The 20847-nt window shown below is 37.9% G+C and overlaps 1 protein-coding gene across 1 annotated transcript in view; it reads right to left on the reverse strand.

The window, feature by feature from the left end:
* Window positions 1-660: 660 nt before the first annotated feature.
* Window positions 661-20847, reverse strand: part of DNAlig4 (DNA ligase 4) — a 41799-nt gene continuing 21612 nt past the window's right edge. The window contains exons 11-18 of the mRNA XM_070098693.1: window positions 19954-20077; window positions 18118-18302; window positions 16073-16210; window positions 15722-15862; window positions 13780-13897; window positions 8978-9249; window positions 6170-6271; window positions 661-687 (exon numbers count right to left, since the gene is read on the reverse strand). Coding sequence (XP_069954794.1) covers window positions 661-687; window positions 6170-6271; window positions 8978-9249; window positions 13780-13897; window positions 15722-15862; window positions 16073-16210; window positions 18118-18302; window positions 19954-20077 — 1107 coding nt within the window. The remainder of the gene's footprint in view (window positions 688-6169; window positions 6272-8977; window positions 9250-13779; window positions 13898-15721; window positions 15863-16072; window positions 16211-18117; window positions 18303-19953; window positions 20078-20847) is intronic.

Consider the following 20847-nt stretch of genomic DNA (forward strand, 5'->3'; position numbering starts at 1 on the left):
TGAGTGTAATGATAATGAACAATTCTGTAACCAACAGACTTCATCCAAAGTGAAGGACCTAGAGAAATTTGTTTTATATTTTCAGAACCTGTTATATAGAGGTCCATTATATGGAAGGTTTACTGTACTTTACAAATTTGAGTTAATGATCAAAATGTACTGAATTTACTTGCTAAATATTCTTTCCTTATATGCCAACCACATAAAAGTGCTGTACTGTATAAAGAAACAATAAAGGCATATTCTTTTGTATGTTAACTTTACAAACATATGGTGGTATAACTAACAAATACAGTGGACCCCCGGGTAACGATATTTTTTCATTCCAGAAGTATGTTCAGGTGCCAGTACTGAACGAATTTGTTCCCATAAGGAATATTGTGAAGTAGATTAGTCCATTTCAGACCCCCAAACATACACATACAAACGCACTTACATAAATACACTTACATAATTGGTCGCATTGGGAGGTGATCGGTAAGCGGGGGTCCACTGTATCAAGATAAATCTAAAATGGCTTAAAATTAAAAAAATCAGTATACAACTGTTCATTAATTTAAAATTTTTATCTTAGGCATGAAATATCTTTCCTCTTGTAGCTTGCCCTTCTCTATGCACGTATAAATCCAATCTGAGGTCACCAGGTGTTGTCCGTGCATCTCACTTGGACGATGGCTGCTCTCTTTCCTGCAAGGGATTATAATTATATAAGGTTTCAAGCTAGTGTGGTTAAAAAATAATGGCTATGTCATATGCTGTATGACCCAAGTGGGTTTAGCACTTGCTTTTCATTATAATACTAATAATAATATGCCATATAGCACTGATGGATAATAAACATTTATTAGGTATCCCTGAAGGGGAACCTTGTAAGAGGTGTGAATTTTTTTTTTTTTTTTCATTTTCCCCCAACTTTTCGAATACATTTTGCTCAAAATATGAGAACACCTTATCCAACTGGCTTCAAATTTTCATTGCTTGTATACAGTAATGAGGACCAAACTCTTGGAACAATTTGCATGTTCACATATCCTATAACCAAAGTTGTTGAATCCATTTTCAGCATCCTGAAATGGCTTGAGTAAGTTCCAAGTGTTCAAAAACGATGCCTCCTAATTCAGCAACAGCAGAGAGTGAAATTCAAGATATTTTATATGTAAAATTATATGTAAAATATATCGGATCATTATTTAGTTGTAGCTACAGTTAGAGTAAGAGGTAGATGGGAAAAGAGGAAGGTGGCAACAACAAGTAAGAGGGAGGTGAAAGTGTATAAACGGAGGGAGGAGGAAGTTCGGGCGAGATATAAGCGACTATTGGCAGAAAGGTGGGCTAGTGCAAAGATGAGTAGTGGGGGGGTTGAAGAGGGTTGGAATAGCTTTAAAAATGCAGTATTAGAATGTGGGGCAGAAGTTTGTGGTTATAGGAGGGTGGGGGCAGGAGGAAAGAGGAGTGATTGGTGGAATGATGAAGTAAAGGGTGTGATAAAAGAGAAAAAGGTAGCTTATGAGAGGTTTTTACAAAGCAGAAGTGTTATAAGAAGAGCAGAGTATATGGAGAGTAAAAGAAAGGTGAAGAGAGTGGTGAGAGAGTGCAAAAGGAGAGCAGATGATAGAGTGGGAGAGGCACTGTCAAGAAATTTTAATGAAAATAAGAAAAAATTTTGGAGTGAGTTAAACAAGTTAAGAAAGCCTAGGGAAAGTATGGATTTGTCAGTTAAAAACAGAGTAGGGAAGTTAGTAGATGGGGAGAGGGAGGTATTAGGTAGATGGTGAGAATATTTTGAGGAACTTTTAAATGTTGAGGAAAAAAGGGAGGCGGTAATTTCATGCACTGGCCAGGGAGGTATACCATCTCTTAGGAGTGAAGAAGAGCAGAATGTAAGTGTGGTGGAGGTACGTGAGGCATTACGTAGAATGAAAGGGGGTAAAGCAGCTGGAACTGATGGGATCATGACAGAAATGTTAAAAGCAGGGGGGGATATAGTGTTGGAGTGGTTGGTACTTTTGTTTAATAAATGTATGAAAGAGGGGAAGGTACCTAGGGATTGGCAGAGAGCATGTATAGTCCCTTTATATAAAGGGAAAGGGGACAAAAGAGATTGTAAAAATTATAGAGGAATAAATTTACTGAGTAAACCAGGAAAAGTATACGGTAGGGTTATAATTGAAAGAATTAGAGGTAAGACAGAATGTAGGATTGCGGATGAGCAGGGAGGCTTCAGAGTGGGTAGGGGATGTGTAGATCAAGTGTTTACATTGAAGCATATATGTGAACAGTATTTAGATAAAGGTAGGGAAGTTTTTATTGCATTTATGGATTTAGAAAAGGCATATGATAGAGTGGATAGAGGAGCAATGTGGCAGATGTTGCAAGTATATGGAATAGGTGGTAAGTTACTAAATGCTGTTAAGAGTTTTTATGAGGATAGTGAGGCTCAGGTTAGGGTGTGTAGAAGAGAGGGAGACTACTTCCCGGTAAAAGTAGGTCTTAGACAGGGATGTGTAATGTCACCATGGTTGTTTAATATATTTATAGATGGGGTTGTAAAGGAAGTAAATGCTAGGGTGTTCGGGAGAGGGGTGGGATTAAATTTTGGGGAATCAAATTCAAAATGGGAATTGACACAGTTACTTTTTGCTGATGATACTGTGCTTATGGGAGATTCTAAAGAAAAACTGCAAAGGTTAGTGTATGAGTTTGAGAATGTGTGTAAAGGTAGAAAGTTGAAAGTGAACATAGAAAAGAGTAAGGTGATGAGGGTATCAAATGATTTAGATAAAGAAAAATTGGATATCAAATTGGGGAGGAGGAGTATGGAAGAAGTGAATGTTTTCAGATATACTTGGGAGTTGACGTGTCGGCGGATGGATTTATGAGGGATGAGGTTAATCATAGAATTGATGAGGGAAAAAAGGTGAGTGGTGCGTTGAGGTATATGTGGAGTCAAAAAACGTTATCTATGGAGGCAAAGAAGGGAATGTATGAAAGTATAGTAGTACCAACACTCTTATATGGATGTGAAGCTTGGGTGGTAAATGCAGCAGCGAGGAGACGGTTGGAGGCAGTGGAGATGTCCTGTCTAAGGGCAATGTGTGGTGTAAATATTATGCAGAAAATTCGGAGTGTGGAAATTAGGAGAAGGTGTGGAGTTAATAAAAGCATTAGTCAGAGGGCTGAAGAGGGGTTGTTGAGGTGGTTTGGTCATTTAGAGAGAATGGATCAAAGTAGAATGACATGGAAAGCATGTAAATCTATAGGGGAAGGAAGGCAGGGTAGGGGTCATCCTCGAAAGGGTTGGAGAGAGGGGGTAAAGGAGGTTTTGTGGGCGAGGGGCTTGGACTTCTAGCAAGCGTGCATGAGCGTGTTAGATAGGAGTGAATGGAGACGAATGGTACTTGGGACCTGGCAATCTGTTGGAGTGTGAGCAGGGTAATATTTAATGAAGGAATTCAGGGAAACCGGTTATTTTCATATAGTCGGACTTGAGTCCTGGAAATGGGAAGTACAATGCCTGCACTTTAAAGGAGGGGTTTGGGATATTGGCAGTTTGGAGGGATATGTTGTGTATCTTTATACGTATATGCTTCTAAACTGATGTATTCTGAGCACCTCTGCAAAAACAGTGATAATGTGTGAGTGTGGTGAAAGTGTTGAATGATGATGAAAGTATTTTCTTTTTGGGGATTTTCTTTCTTTTTTGGGTCACCCTGCCTCGGTGGGAGACGGCCGACTTGTTGAAAAAAAAAAAAAAAAATGTGAAATATTGGGAAATCTTCATTTCCATTAAATGAATTTCAGTTTACCTTTTCTAAATGGCTTCAATATTTAATGGCTGATGGATCTTAGGGCCAAGATAGTATTCATTAAGTTTTGCTTGCATACAGGAAAATTTGTCATAGTAGTAAAATAGTAAAAAAATTGGAATTGAATCCACACAATAACTAAAGAATGACTCATCTAATCGGCCAGGGAGGTATAACATCTTTTAGGAGTGAAGAAGAGCAGGATGTGAGTGGGGGGGAGGTGCATGAGGCATTAAGTAGAATGAAAGGGGGTAAAGCAGCTGGAACTGACAGGATCATGACAGAAATGTTAAAAGCAGGGGGGGATAGTGTTGGAGTGGTTGGTGTTTTTGTTTAATAAATGTATGAAAGAGGGTAAGGTACCTAGGGATTGGCAGAGAGCATGCATAGTTCCTTTATAGAAAGGGAAGGGGAGAAAAAGAGACTGTAAAAATTATAGGGGAATAAGTTTACTGAGTATACTAGGTAAAGTGTACAGTAGGGTTATTATTGAAAGAATTAAGAGGTAAGACAGAGGGTAGGATTGCAGATGAGCAAGGAGGCTTTAGAGTGGGTAGGGGATGTGTAGATCAAGTGTTTACATTGAAGCATATATGTGAACAGTATTTAGATAAAGGTAGGGAAGTTTTCATTGCATTTATGGATTTAGAAAAGGCATATGATAGAGTGGATAGGGGAGCAATGTGGCAGATGTTGCAAGTAAATTGAATAGGCAGTAAACTACTAAATGCTGTAAAGAGTTTTTATGAGGATACTGAGGTTCAGGTTAGGGTGTGTAGGAGAGAGGGAGATTACTTCCCGGTCGGTAAAAGTAGGTCTTAGACACAGATGTGTAATGTCACCATGGCTGTTTAATATACAGTATTTATAGATGGAGTTGTAAAAGAAGTAAATACTAGGGTATTGGGGAGAGGGGTGGGATTAAATTTGGGGGAATCAAATACAAAATGGGAGTTGACACAGTTACTTTCTGCTGATGATACTGTGCTTTTGGGAGATTCAAAAGAAAACCTGCAAAGGTTAGTGGATGAGTTTCGGAGGGTGTGTAAAGGTAGAAAGTTGAAAGTGAACATAGATAAGAGTAAGGTGATGAGGGTATCAAACGATTTAGATAAAGAAAAATTGGATATCATATTGGAGAGAGGGAGTATGGAAGAAGTGAATGTTTACAGATATTTGGGAGTTGACGTGTCAGATGAGGTTAACCATAGAACTAAAGGAAAAAAAGGTGAGTGGTGCATTGAGGTATCTGGAGACAAAAAGCGTTATCCATGGAGGCAAAGAAGGGAATGTACGAAAGTATAGTGGTACCAACACTCTTATATGGGTGTGAAGCTTGAGTTGTAAATGCTGCAGCGAGGGGGTAGCTGGAGGCAGTGGCTATGTCTTGTCTAAGGGCAATGTGTGGTGTAAATATTATGCAGGGAATTCGGAGTGTGAAAATTAGGAGGTGTGGAGTTACTAAAAGTATTAGTCAAAGGGCTGAAGAGGGGTTGTCGAAGTTATTTGGTCATTTAGAAAGAATGGAACAAAGTAGAATGACTTGGAGAGCATATACCTCTGTAGGAGAAGGAAAGTGGGGTAGGGGTTGTCCTTGAAAAGGTTGGAGGAAGGGGGTAAAGGAGGTTTTGTGGGTGACGGGCCTTGACTTCCAGCAAGAATGCGTGAGCATGTTAGATAGGAGTGAATGGAGACGAATGGTTTTTGGGACCTGACAAGCTGTTGGAGTGTGAGCAGGGTAATATTTTGTGAAGGGATTCAGGGAAACCGGTTAGCCGGACTTGAGTCCTGGAAATGGGAAGTACAATGCCTGCACTTTAAAATAAGGGTTTGGGATATTGGCAGTTTGGAGGGACTTCTGAACTGTCGTATCTGAGCGCCTCTGCAAAGACAGTGATTATCCATGAGTGAGGCGAAAGTGTGGAATGATGATGAAATCCTTTTAACATCAGAAATATGTGAATCCACTTTAAGTAAACCCAGTTTAAAACAGTAAAATGGAGATGGGGCTATACTCTGGCCATCTTCATGCCCCAAACCCAGAATTCCAACTAGTTTTACTAATAAATATACCAGTGCAAATTTCTTTAAAAGAAACTGAATATAATGCCTGGAAAGCATATGATTAATCACTGATAATGACTGATACTGTAAGGTATATTTTCAGCAGTAAGTCAAACATATTACCTATAAGATATTGCTCCAAACTATGCTCTTGACTTTTGACTAAGATGTAACATGAGTTACACTTCTGAAGACTGATGCAAAGTAAAGAGCACTACACATAGTGAATCACTCTAAAAGTGTTCAACTGAACTATAAAAAACTAATTTATCTGGATGCCAGTACAAGATAAAACTTACAAAAAATGCCTTTATGCGTCTGAAGAGAGCTCGTGCATCTCCTGGTTCACATATTTGTTCATCCAGCTTACACATTTCATCTACCGACAGGGGGGTCCACGACTGAAAGTATATTGACAAAGTGACTGAAAATCACAAGTGAATAATCTCACTAATTTCTTATGATTCCTAATAGTTAATGTTATTACATTTATGGCTTGGTGTGAAAGCACATGTGAATTTCTTGAAAGAACATGTACATATAAAGCCTCTAGGACCAAAGAGGCTTTATATGTCATTCATACTACAACTGTCATGACTGCTATAATACCCCCTAGTACAGACATCATCAACAATTTTTCCAGCAAGGGTTTGTTCACAAACATGAATAGTTGTTACACACTTGTATATCTCTTGGAACCTCCCATAGCTAAGTTATCTACAATGTATGCCAAACCACTGGCACCAGAGCCAGTCTTAAAAGGTGTGGGGGCCAATTGGGAACAATTTTGGTGGGCCCTATGTATGGAAAACAATCAAACTGCGCTTAAAAAATGTATGCGAGTTAACATATCAAACAGATGTAAGCTATATTTTAATATAAAATTGCATACATGTAAGTGTACAAGTAACAAACAAAATTTGTATATTACCTCTGAAAAGTACATAGCTACAATACCACTTGCTTTAGTGACTGTAAAATGATTTATTAAAAATATTAATTTATTTTTGTTCAGAAAAAAAATCAGAATTTAAGTGCACTCTTGGAAACAAATTATCTTTTTTGGACTTCTAAAAATCACTTAACATTCATAAACTATAAATGAGTCATATTAATAATTTATTGCCTTTTAAGGACATAAAAGCATAAGAATGGAGGAACACTGCAGAAGGCCTACTGGCCTATACAAGGCAGGTCCTTATCAAAACCACCCCTACCCTAAATTCCTCAAGAATTTACTCCCATACCCATGACACCAATCAAACCCAGCCCCTCCCACTCATATATTTCTCCAGTCTCTTTTAAAGGAGAAAGTTATTTTTCTTGCTTTTTTCTCTGCAAAGTCTTTAAAATTTTGTCAAAGCGTAAACTCCTGCTAATTTCAGATTCAATGGATATAATCGCCAAACTGTTCAAACGTTATTGCTGAATTGATGATCTCAAGTAAGTTTTGATTAGTTTCAGCTTGAAAAAACTCCTTTCTCCAGATGCCCTCTTTTTTTTACTTCGTGTTGTTGTGTGTACTTGACAAGCGGGGCCCCCTCAGGCACGGAGCCCAACTGGGAGCAATCGGTCCAATCGGCTTACAGACGGCCCTGACTGGCACAAACCATATTATTAGGACATTCTTAGCAAATAAGTTGCATAGGAATAAGGTAAACCTAACATCCAGGAACCAGAGTATTTCAACACAGCAGAACAGTGTACCTTCCACAGTGCTCCACAGACCCATGATTCACCAAACTCCAACAATTTCACTTACCTTACCTCTTTCTCTCTAACTAGTATATCTTCTTCTTTCAATAAACCAGCCATATCTCACCGAGTCAGGACTAGTATATACCTGGAGTATACCTGGAGAGGATTTTGGGGGTCAATGCCCCTGCGACCCAGTCTGAGACCAGGCCTCGTGGTGGATCAAGGTCTGATCAACCAGGCTGGTACTGCTGGCCACATGCAAACTGATGTACGAACCAAAGCCCGGCTGGTCAGGTGCTGACTTTAGGTGCCAGTCCAGTGCCTTCTTGAAGACAGCCAGGGGTCTATTGGTAATCCCCCTTATGTATGCTGGGAGGCAGTTGAATAGTCTTGAGCCCCTGACACTTATTGTGTTGTCTCTCATGGTGCCCCTGCTTTTCATTGGAGAAATGTTGCATCTCCTGCCGAGTCTTTTGCTTTCATAGGGAGTGATTTTTGTGTGCAATTTTGCTAATAATCCCTCTAGGATTTTCCAAGTGTATATTATCATGTATCTCTCTTGCCTGCATTCCAGGGAATACAAATCAAGGAACTTTATCTGTTCCCAGTAATTTAGGTGCCTTATTGTACTTATGTGTGCCATGAAAGTTCTTTGTACACTCTCCAGGTCAGTAATTTTGCCTGCCTTGAAGGGGGCAGTCAGTGCACAGCAGTATTCCAGCCTAGAGAGAACAAGTGATTTGAAGAGAGTCATCATGGGCTTGGTGTCCCTAGTTTTGAAGGGTTTTGAAGGTTCTCATTATCCATCCTATCATTTTTCTAGCAAATGTAGTAGATACATTGTTGTGGTCTTTGAAGGCGAGATCCTCTGACAGTATCACTCCCAGGTCCTTCACATTACTTTTTCGCTCTATTGTATGGTTAGAATTTGCTGTATACCCTGATACAGTTTTAATTTCCTCAAGTTTTCCATATCTGAGTAGTTGAAACTTCTCTTCACTGAATTTCATATTGTTTTGAGTTGCCCAGTTGAAGATTTGGTTGACGTCCGCTTGGATTCTTGCAGTGTTTTCGATGGAGGACACTGTCATGGTAATTTGGGTGTAATGTAAATTTTTTTTTTACACCCCAACCATCTCCTACCAAGGCAGAGTGACCAAAAGAGGAGGAAATACTTTCACCATTCATTCAATTACTGTCATGCCAAAAGTGAGCTGACATCACAGTATCCTCTGCATAACTCAATAAGTGTCTTAACAAATAAAAAAGTGGTCCAAATAAAAGCTCTTTCTACAATTTTTTTTTTTATATGAAGATGGCTGTAGTAATGATGAAAGTCAATACAGAAGTCTAAACCAAACAAATGCATGATATTTACTGTGGAGGTCAGAACCTGATCCTGAACTCACCTCATTCTTCATGTTGTCCATAATTCTTTTGAGGCTCTTCTCATCTGCTGGTTCAGTATAGCTGTCTCCAAACTCATCAAACAATTCTTTCATGTGCTCATTTTCCTTATCTTGTACATGTATCACATCTAAGGGACCCCAGGGCAATAAACGACTGCTTTTTGAACATGCCTCAATCCAAGAAGGTCGTATAATGTTGTGTTTACCTGACTGGATGTAGTTCTTCACACGTATTGATACAGTGTTTGTAATAATGCAGTGTGTGTTCTGACCTGGAATACACAAGAGTAAAAGTATAATTAAAATTATACAAAACCAAAAAACCCACTTATACCATGACATAACATGGTGCAATTTTGTGTAAATGCTATTAAAAAATACAACCAAAATGTCACAGTGCAAAAGTTTTTTATTTTGTGCTATAAGTCTTAAAAATAAAATAACGTGTAAAATTTCAGTAGTACATGTATACTCCTCACCAGGCAATGAAATACCCTCCCAGCCTCCAGCCCCCCAACATCCTTGCTAACTCATCAATTTTAAGGAAGAGTCTGAGGGAAAAGAATGAGGAAATTTAAACAAACAGGAATGATGAAAGGAAGAGAAAGAGAAAGACCTTGAAAATGAAGTTAGGGTGCTAAGCCAGGAAGCAGAAAGGCTAAGTGCTGAATCAGCTGAATGGAGACCAGAGACAGGGAAAGAATTATATCAGGAAAGTAAAGGATGTGGATAACCAACATATGCTCTGCAGGTCAGGAGAAAAGAGAAATTAGAAATGGCAAATGACCATGAGGAGCGAAAGGTGGAGAAGGCAACCGTGACGGAACAAGAAGAGGATGATATGTGGTACAGATCTATCATACAGTTCAGCTTAAATGAAGGAAGAAAACCTGAGAGAAATGTACAAAAGCAGAAAGAACAAAAAATTGAAGATTTTATAAAAAATAAACAAGCAAAATTTTTGTTTTTAAAGGGTAGGAGCAAATACAGAGGGAAAGACAAGCTCATTGCAAATTCTGTTTATAAGAACAGAAACAATAATAGGGTAGCAAGACAAAAATAAAATCTGAAGTAATCCTGTAACTTCAACACAATATATTGCCAAATGTTTGGGAGGAATGAAAGGTAGAAAGAGAGACATGAGAAAGGTGAAGGAAGCAGTGGAGGAATGGGACAAGGAATAGAACACCTATCATAAAAGGGATGGATCAACAAGGAAAAAAAAATGAGTTCAGGAAATGCCTCAACACTCCACAAAGATTCAGAAGTGAAGTAAGAAAACAGTATGCCCAGAAAACAGTAAAAGACAAGAGACTCAAAGTGTGGCATGCAAAAGTAGATAGTCTCTCCAACAAATGAGAATTCTTAAAAAAAGAAGAGAGGAAAGCCCTGACACTGTAGCTATTACAGAGACAAAAGTCTCAGGAATAATAACAAATGCAATACTCCCATAGGGCTACCTAACATTAAGAAAAATAAGGAAAAATAAAAGAAAAACAGAAGTAACTCTGATGGCTAGGAACCACTGGAGATTTGGGGAACTCGGAGAAGTGGAAACAGCAGATTGTAGGGACTATACAGCAGGTATTGTAATGTCAGGAGAGGCAAAAACACACTAATGGTGATCATGGTATAACCACTGTCACTATTAGTGGCAGTGGTCATATACCAATATGTGAATCATTGGTTATATAACAGTAATTTACATATTGAAATTATAAGAATCATTGGTTATATAACAGTAATTTACATATTGAAATTATAAGAATCATTGGTTATATAACAGTAATTTACATATTGAAATTATAAGAATCATTGGTTATATAACAGTAATTTACATATTGAAATTATAAGATTTCAATCATAATTAGACTGCCTGAGAAAACTGGGACCCCCCAGGAATGACCAGAAATATGGAGACCAAAACTTATGAAAGTATTTTTTTTTATTTTTTACTATCACACTGGCCGATTCTCACCAAGGCAGGGTGGCCTGAAAAAGAAAAACTTTCACCATCATTCACTCCATCACTGTCTTGCCAGAAGGGTGCTTTACACTACAGTTTTTAAACTGCAACATTAACACCCCTCCTTCAGAGTGCAGGCACTGTACTTCCCATCTCCAGGAATGACACAACAAGAGTGAGAGGGAAAGGGAAGATGAAGCAGTGAAACTTGATCTGATTTTCACACAAAATGATTATTATAACATAGATGAAATGCTTGGGTGTTAAATGCAGCAGCGAGGAGACGGTTGGAGGCAGTGGAGATGTCCTGTCTAAGGGCAATGTGTGGTGTAAATATTATGCAGAAAATTCGGAGTGTGGAAATTAGGAAAAGGTGTGGAGTAATAAAAGTATTAGTCAGAGGGCAGAAGAGGGGTTGTTGAGGTGGTTTGGTCATTTAGAGAGAATGGATCAAAGTAGAATGACATGGAAAGCATATAAATCTATAGGGGAAGGAAGGCGGGGTAGGGGTCGTCCTCAAAAGAGTTGGAGAGAGGGGGTAAAGGAGGTTTTGTGGGTGAGGGGCTTGGACTTCCAGCAAGCATGCGTGAGCGTGTTAGATAGGAGTGAATGGAGACGAATGGTACTTGGGACCTGACGATCTGTTGGAGTGTGAGCAGGGTAATATTTAGTGAAGAGATTCAGGGAAACCGGTTATTTTCATATAGTCGGACTTGCATCCTGGAAATGGGAAGTACAATGCCTGCACTTTAAAGGAGGGGTTTGGGATATTGGCAGTTTGGAGGGATATGTTGTGTATCTTTATACGTATATACTTCTAAACTGTTGTATTCTGAGCCCTCTGCAAAAACAATGATAATGTGTGAGTGTGGTGAAAGTTTTGAATGATGATGAAAGTATTTTCTTTTCGGGGATTTTCTTTCTTTTTTGGGTCACCCTGCCTCGGTGGGAGACGGCCGACTTGTTGAAAAAAAAAAAAAGAAAAAAAAAAGATGAAATGCAGCAGCGAGGAGATGGTTGGAGGCAGTGGAGATGTCCTGTCTAAGGGCAATGTGTGTGGTGTAAATATTATGCAGAAAATTAGGAGTGTGGAAATTAGGAGAAGGTGTGGAGTTAAAAAAAGTATTAGTCAGAGGGCTGAAGAAGGGTTGTTGAGGTGGTTTGGTCATTTAGAGAGAATGGATCAAAGAAGAATGACATGGAGAGCGTTTAAATCTGTAGGGAAAGGAAGGCGGGGTAGGGGTCGTCCTCGAAAAGGTTGGAAGGAAGGGGTAAGGGAGGTTTGGTGGGCAAGGGGCTTGGACTTCCAGCAGGCGTGCGTGAGCGTGTTCGATAGGAGTGTATGGAGATGAATGGTATTTGGGACCTGACGATCTGTTGGAGTGTGAGCAGGGTAATATTTAGTGAAGGGATTCAGGGAAACCGGTTATTTTTATATAGCCGGACTTGAGTCCTGGAAATGGGAAGTACAATGCCTGCACTCTAAAGGAGGGGTTCGGGATATTGGCAGTTTGGAGGGATATGTTGTGTGTCTTTATACGTATATGCTTCTAAACTGTTGTGTTCTGAGCACCTCTGCAAAAACAGTGATTATGTGTGAGTGAGGTGAAAGTGTTGAATGATGATGAAAGTATTTTCTTTTTGGGGATTTTCTTTGTTTTTGGGTCAACCTGCCTCGGTGGGAGATGGCCGACTTGTTAAAAAAAAAAAAAAGATGAAATTACTTATGGACAATCAATAGGTGCCAGCAATCATGCAAAATTAAGTTTTGAGTGTTTGGTGGAAAGGGCAATGAAGAGAGAAATGAGGAAGTGAGTGTAAGAGTAAATGGGACTAGAGAAAAGAGGACTAAGACAGCATGAGAAATTTCTGAGAGAAATGTAATGGGAAGGGAACTGAAGGGCAAAGATGTACAAGAAAGAATGACAATATTAAGAGTCAAGATGCTAAGAGATAAAGAAAAGATTCATAACAATTATGAGGAAAAGAAACAGGAAAAATATAGAGAGCCCATGGTTCAATTAGGAATACAGAGGCCAAGGAGTGGTGTAAGATGGCATGGAAGAAATATATAGCAAATAAAACCAGAGAAATCTAAGAAACAAGCAGTAGAGTTAGAAATGGATAATTAAGAAAAAGAATGAAATCTGAAGAATAACTTAACAATGATATATCATTAAAGACAAAAACAGAACTAAATTTACTCTACAGCCACATAAGAAAAGATAACCGTGAAGGATCAAGTGATGAGGCTGAAGAAGGCTGGGAAGTGGCAGAGAATAACAGAAATATGCAGAGCTTAGCAAAAGATTCAAAGAGATCTTTAAAGACAAAAGTGGGGAGCTATGAGAAGGCAGGCACTGTTGTTAGAACACATCAACACATGCTTGAAAGCATCAGCATAACAATATCAGTGAGGAAGATACTAGGTGAGCTTAATGTAACACATGCAATGGGACTAGACAACATATTTCAATAGGTGGTGAGAGAAGGTATTAAACCAATAATTCCAATCAGAACATCTGCCAGAAAGTTGGAAAAGGGCAAATGTGGTCTCCATATATAAAAAGAGCTAGTGCTAGAGATCCTTAACCTTGTCAAACCCTGTGTAAAAAAAAAAAAAAAATTACAGGCCAGTATCTCTAACATGCATACTGTCAAAAGTTCTGGAGAAGATAGTGACAAAGAGGATGTTGAAGCAAGTGGAAAAGATTCTTTACAGAAAACCAGCACAGATTTAGGGATGATTCCAACAGATGATCCTAACTATAACAAAGTAAATAAATCTTTTTACCAAGCTTGAAATATTAAAAAAAACACTTTTTCAAAAGCTTACCTGGGTGTTGGGTGAAAGAGCCTCCATGTTCAACTATCATCGTTTCCAGTTGCTGCTTTGTATACTCATCACTATGCCCCATCACACACATTTCCAGGCCTGAAAGTATCTCATCTTTCTGAAAGGAGACAGATACTGGTGGATACTTCCCTATATATTATATACAGTACAAAAAGTATGAGAGCAATATTGGAGTTAAGCAAAAAAGTGCTTTACCATTATCTAAGTACTGTTCACTAATAAGCTTCAATATAATCACTTGGTCTGCACACCCCCTACCCTTCTTAAATCCTTCATGTGTTTCAGCAATCCTATTCCATCTACTAAGTAGTCATATAACCACCTCCAAACACCTCTGCATCAACAAGCAAGTAAAACAAAGAATTTAAGGCAGGGTAAAATATTTGTTACTTGTTTTGCATACAGCCTCTTTTCACTTAACAACAGAGTTCTGTTCCTAAGACTATGTACGTCGTTAAACAAATTCGTCGCTAATTGATGAGCATACTATAATGTTAGTGAGTTTGTGTCAACCATCTTTGATATTGTTTTAATATCGCCTTTGCACCATAGATAACATTTCTGGTATATTTTTAAATGTTTATACAGTATTACTTTTTTATTAACACATCAGCCATTTCCCACTAAGGCATTGTGGCCCAAAAAAGAAAAACTTTCATCATTCACTCCATCACTGTCTTGCCAGAGGCATGCCTCCACTACAGATATAAAACATTATATAGTATTGTACTTTATATTGAAATAAAGAGAATAGAGGAAATCAGCTCTAATATACACTATTTAGGTATGAATACTGGTCAGAGAGCCCATCATAAGTCTGAGGTGCCAGTAAACGAGTACGTCGCTAAGTGAGGAGAGGCTGTATTTTATACTGATAAGAGTGTATATTAAATTTATAATAATCACTGACATCACATTAACCTTCTCTGTTTTCTCTGAATCAAATGCCATGCCCAGTTTCTCTGGAAGGAATAAGCATCATACTGCATCAAACAACAGCTTTCTCCCCAGGCCTTATTAACCCTTTCACTGTTGGACAAGTAGATCTATGTGATTGAGACCAATAATGTTTAAGCAGATCTACGCATAATTCATAATACCCTTAAATTTGCTGCGAGCAGCAAATTTTATGCCTACACGTGAAAGAATGGGTCTGTACAGGGAGTGTACAAAGTATACATAAAAAATCATTCAGTCCACACAGGGCATGGTTTTCATGGTTTTACTGGATATTTCTTGGTGGGCAATGTTACTTTTTGACCTCCAACTTTCCGCCTGTGTAAGTCCATAAATATTGCATCAAATTTTAAAATTTTCATGTCATTACCTTTGCAAAATGATTCCCTACCATTTTAGAAATAAAATTATTTTTATTTTAGGATCTGGGCACATAACATACATTTTCTTAAATCAACAAGCAATGATATCTACAATGTAAGGTGTCAAAACCTTCACTATTTTTGACAAAATAAGAAATTTAAAAAAAAAATTGTTTGGCTTTTTATGAGGAATAATGAACCTAACCCAATATTTTCATTATACATAATCTACATTAATTAAAGCACAATGTAATGTGGGGTCTTACTGTGAGTCAGAAAAAAAAATATTTAAACTTGGAGTACATATGTAAACCAGAATTTTCTGATTTGGAGAGAATGATTTCCAAAACTCTGAATTTAGAAAGATATTCAAAATCTTAGATTTTCCATAAAAAAGTGAAAATTTCTAATTTGTATCAGAACATCTTTTTTTTTTAATTTAAAGTTTTAAATTTGAATATAAGAGGTGTCAATTTTTATTACTTGGAATTTTTTATAATTCACACGCTCAGTGATGTTTTATTCTGGTTAAGAAAGATTACACTGTCAATTTTGATGATCATGGAAAGTAACTTTACTGAGCAATACTGTCTATCTCGTACCTTTACCACTTTTGATATTTCTGCTGGTGTGTAGTGTAGAGGCAGAGAGGGATGCTCTGCTTTGGTTGGACTCTTGCGCTTGGCAGAGGGTTCATCACCGCCATCTATGTAATGTTTAGTGGCTAACTTTCCACTAGCTTCCTGAAGAATTTTTTTTTTAGCAGTTAAAATAAGATATGTTAACATCCAACATAACACACAAAGTGTGTCTTCACAATCATTACATTCACCACCACAAAAAGTCAGTTCATCAGAAAATACATAGCTCACTAATGGCACTGAAAATTTTTATATATCTCACAGCATTTGCAGTAAACCAAAAACACATAGATCAAGTTTGATGAGTTTTACCTTTACAAGTTGGTCTAACTGTACTGTGGTAAGAGTATCATACCAGGGTTTGTCATAGCGTACTTTTTCAACCCTTGGGAACCTCAGCGTCACTCCAGCTTGATACAAATCACTCTTTACAATTTCTGCTGCTCTAACCTGTGAAAATTATTTTTATTGCAGTATCCACTACCTTAAAATTCCTTAAGACTATTCATATTCCACATTCATCAAAGCACATAGAATTACTGTATAGTATATGGACTACATATACAGTGGAACTCCAGTTTTCATATGGTCCGAATATCATACAATTTGGATTTAGAACGCTTTTTTGGCAAAATTTTGGTCCAGATTTTTCCACCCGGAAATCGTATGCATCAGACGCGTCGACCTGCCTGGGACACCACCACTCTCATGTGTACGTGTCTCAGTCTGGCTCTGTCACTGATTGAGTGAGCATTCATCCAAAACATTTTGCAATTTTTGTGCTTGTTTATTGATTGCGACTGTGAAATAAGCTACCATAGGCTCAAAGAAAGTTCCTAGTGCCAGCCCTTTGCTAAGGAAGGTAAGAAACATGATAGAATTCAAAAAAGAGATAGTAGAAAAATACAAAAGTGGCATACGTTTAGCTGAGCATGCCAGGATGTATGGGAAATTAAAATCATCAATCTGTTCCAGTCTGGCAAAGAAAGTAGAAATCAAGGAAGCTAAAGTTGCAAAAGGGGTAAATATGCTAACAAAACAGAGATCACAAACAATCAAAGATGTGGAGAATTTGTTGTTGGTATGGATCAAGCTGATACAAGCTGTATCTGCAACATGTTCAGTGACAATACCTTGTCCCATTTTAGGCAAATCTTAAAGAGACGCCAGAAACAGAGATCTCTGGACAGACTTTTAGTGCGACAGGGGTCCAATGCCAGTAAAAGACGAAGAAGGAAAGTAACCCCAGAGAGGGCTTTGATACCTGAAGTCCTTATGGAGGGATATTCCCCTTCCAAACAATAACTTCAACTCCCTCTCCCCTCCTTGCCTTCTTCAATACGCCAACAGATTAAGTACAAAATCCGGGGTTCCACTGTACTGTAATTAACTAATAGTATATGGACTACATGATAATTACAAAGATTTTTGTATCTAGTGAAATCCCATTTTGCTTTTCATTTAGAACTTTAAATTCAATCCACTAAAAAAAAAAAAAAAAAGGCCATTTCAATTTAACATTAACAAAATTACGTATTTACCTAGAAAAAACATACATATCAAGTACATATCAAAGTCAGTTCCTTAATGGTAACCAAATATACATTAAATTGTTAACTAGTTTGAAAAGGGTCAATAAGTCTAATAATGATGTAAATTTGTGCTAAGTGAATAACATATCTGAAAAATAGGGTTATGCTCTAAAAAATATCAAAACTCCCCTATATATAATATATTTTTAGTGCAGTAATATATTATTATTAGATTAATGGTGTACAATACTGACAAGTTGATGGATAAGGCATATGTGCAACATTTGGATATCTTTCAAGATACTCAAGTTTTTTACATATGCCTTATCTATCAATGAATAACTTAGCTACTTATTTTGGCAGATATATTAGGTTAAGGAATAAGGCACACCATTCCTTGATGCTGAGCAATGAGCTTCAGTGAGTTAGAACTGCCTGGCATGGGCTAGTTGGGGTAACTAACCCCTTGCTCCAGGCATGTTAGTCGCCTCTTACAAAAGGCATGGCTTACGGAGGAAGGATTCTTCTCCACTTCCAAAAGGCTGTATGTTTATATAAGAGAAAAACACGTTTGTAAATTACCGTATTTTGTGTCATACAAGACGCACCTTTACATGTGATCCACCTCAATTTTTGAATTTTTTTTTGTGTACATTATCATACATATACTCCACTGCTTCCACAATTACATGGGCTGTGTAAGATGCAGGATTTTGGGGGGGGACTATTTTTTTTTTGGGGGGGGAAGAGAGAAAGTGTGTCTTATAAGATAAAAAATGTAGCATATTTCCAATCAACTAGAGCAAAAATGGAAAATGTGCAAACCTGTACAATGTAAGATTTGACAGGCTCAATCCATACATCAGGCTTCTCTCTAGACACAACAATATTTCGAGGTTGATGGCCAACTCTGGTATTGGGCCTAAGCTTGTCTACAAGATCACTAAGTTCTGCAGCTGTGTAACCTGATCCTATACGGCAAAAAGAGTGGAACTCACATGGCTTTCCACCTGAAAATAGTAAACAGTTTAAAAAGAAATTATAACATTGCTTGCACATCAAATAGTAAGCCTTCCCATCATAAACTAAGCAAGGACAATGACAATTTATAAGCATTATAACAAATACACAAATAAATGTAATCTATCACCCTTGCATATACAGTAGACCAATGACTGAAACGGATTCCATTAAAATGTTTTCTCCATTACACTATTGTCAAACTACGGCATATTTTCGTTTTACACTTCGTAAAATTTAATTTAAACGGTGCTGCTTCTCAGTAGAGAAAAAATTTTAGCGCTACAAGCTGGATGAATGACTTACTGACTGACCTGATTTACTGATTTTCTGAATGACTTGACTGATTTACTGAATGACTGACCTGATTTACTGAATGACTTGACTGATTTACTGACTGGCTTACTGACTGACTTGACTGACTGAATAACTTGACTGATTTACTGAATGACTTAATTGACTGACTGATCTACTGACTTGACTGATTTACTGAATGACTTACTTGACTGACTGACCTACTGACTTAGCTGCTTTACTGAATGACTTAACTGACTGGCTGACCTACGGATTTGACTAATTTACTGACTTGACTGATTTAGTGAATGACTTTACTGATTGACTTACTGATTTACTGAATGACTTTACTGACTGACTTACTGATTTACTGAATGATTGATATACTGACTGCTTACTACTTGATTGACTTGACTGATTTACTGACTGATGACTTACTGACTTGACTGACCAGCTTAACTGATTTACGGAATGACTTGACTGACTGACTTGAATGCATGACCTACTGAATTGAATGACTGCACTGACTTGACTGACTGACCTACTGACTCACCTGACTGGACTGACTTACTGATTGGACTACCATCCACCTCAGCCCAGATGGGCCTCAGCATGCCTCTCCACTCCCTCCACAATTATCAACAAACACCAGCAATCACAATTTTAGGTAAGAAATATTATTTCTGTTGCATTTTTAGCCTTAAGCAACAGAAAAACATGCATTGTAACAATAATGAACAACAATTGCATTATTATTTTTATTTTTGTAAGATTAGGAGACCTAAATAAAAGCTGTTTGGCTTTTTGGGGGGTCCCATGAACATAACCCTATTTTTCCATAAGCTCTTCAGTTCCTTTGACACAGATTCGTCTAACACTGAAGTTTCAGGAACCTAACTACCATCGTAATCGATGGTCTACTGTATAAATTCTCTGCATACCTGGCATAAGGTCTTCCAACTAGAATTAATCACACCAATGGAATTAGTATACTGTATCAGATTAAGGATAGCTTACTGTCTCAAAATTATGTCAAAACATGAGAATATTGTAATGTAACAAGTTGAGAATCTGGCACCTTCAGTGTTGTGGTACCCACCTATTAAGCTATCAAGCTGGACTCATCTACCTGTATACCAACATACTATAATTAGACTTCACAAAAATCTCTTAGGTTTTGTGTATGCAAGGCAAAGAAATGATGCATTTTTTGGAGGGGGCTACTAATGAACATTATCATTTGCCAAAATAATCTCTCTCTTTCTCTCTTTCTCTCTCTCTCTCTCTCTCTCTCTCTCTGAAATACTGATATTTAGTAATAACATGCTGAATTGTAGTGCAGTTCACCTGGCTCTTCATTTGGAACTGCAACCCCAAGCAGAAAATGTGAGAGTACCCCTTGGTGTCGTCCCTTCCCATAGTACCCTCCAATAATGAGCAAGTCCAGCTCGGGCACCAGGGAGTCCACATACTGTAGGGGTATCAGCAGTAATTCAGTTATCAAATGGATATTATTTTATAACTGCTCCAAAAGCTGCTTTAAAAATCAAATAATAATATTAGTCTCACAAAGTCTGATCCATTTCTTTATTTCCAGTGACTGCTTTTTCCTAATAGTATATTTTATCTATTTCTTCATTACAAAATTTGTTTCTTAACCTTTACACCTCAGTTTAAATGTTTAGGTGTCTTATTACCTTGTTAGGCCTAAGAAAACATGTAGGACCAGGTGGGTCCACAGAGTGTATCATGAGTACCAATGATCAGCACAACATGTCAAAAACCTGTGTGATATGTCACTCAGCATCTATACAAGTAAGTTTGTTTTTATTTAGGCCTGTGTACATCGCCCTCAAGAACTTTTTTACAAAGTTCTTGAGAGCACACAGATGTGGGTCATAAAAAAGTACATAACAAAGTATATACTACAGTCGACCCCCGACTTACGATAGCCTCAACCTACGATAAAACCGACTTACGATGCTTGTCAGCGTAAAAATTTGACCTCCAACCTACATTGAAAAACTCAACTTACATAATTCATCCCGAACACAGCCGTTTGGTCCGTCTGGCCTGAGCGCCTCAGTTGAGCTAGCGTGACATTGTTTACAAGCCAGGGCAGACAGTTGCACACATACATTCGATAAATTTTGTATTATTCCAGTGTCTTTAGTGCTTGTAACTGCTAAATAAGCCACCATGGGCCCAAAGAAAGCTTCTAGTGCCTACCCTGTGGTAAAA

The sequence above is a fragment of the Cherax quadricarinatus genome, chromosome 64 (assembly GCF_038502225.1).
Source record: "Cherax quadricarinatus isolate ZL_2023a chromosome 64, ASM3850222v1, whole genome shotgun sequence".
Taxonomy (NCBI): Eukaryota; Metazoa; Arthropoda; class Malacostraca; order Decapoda; family Parastacidae; genus Cherax; species Cherax quadricarinatus.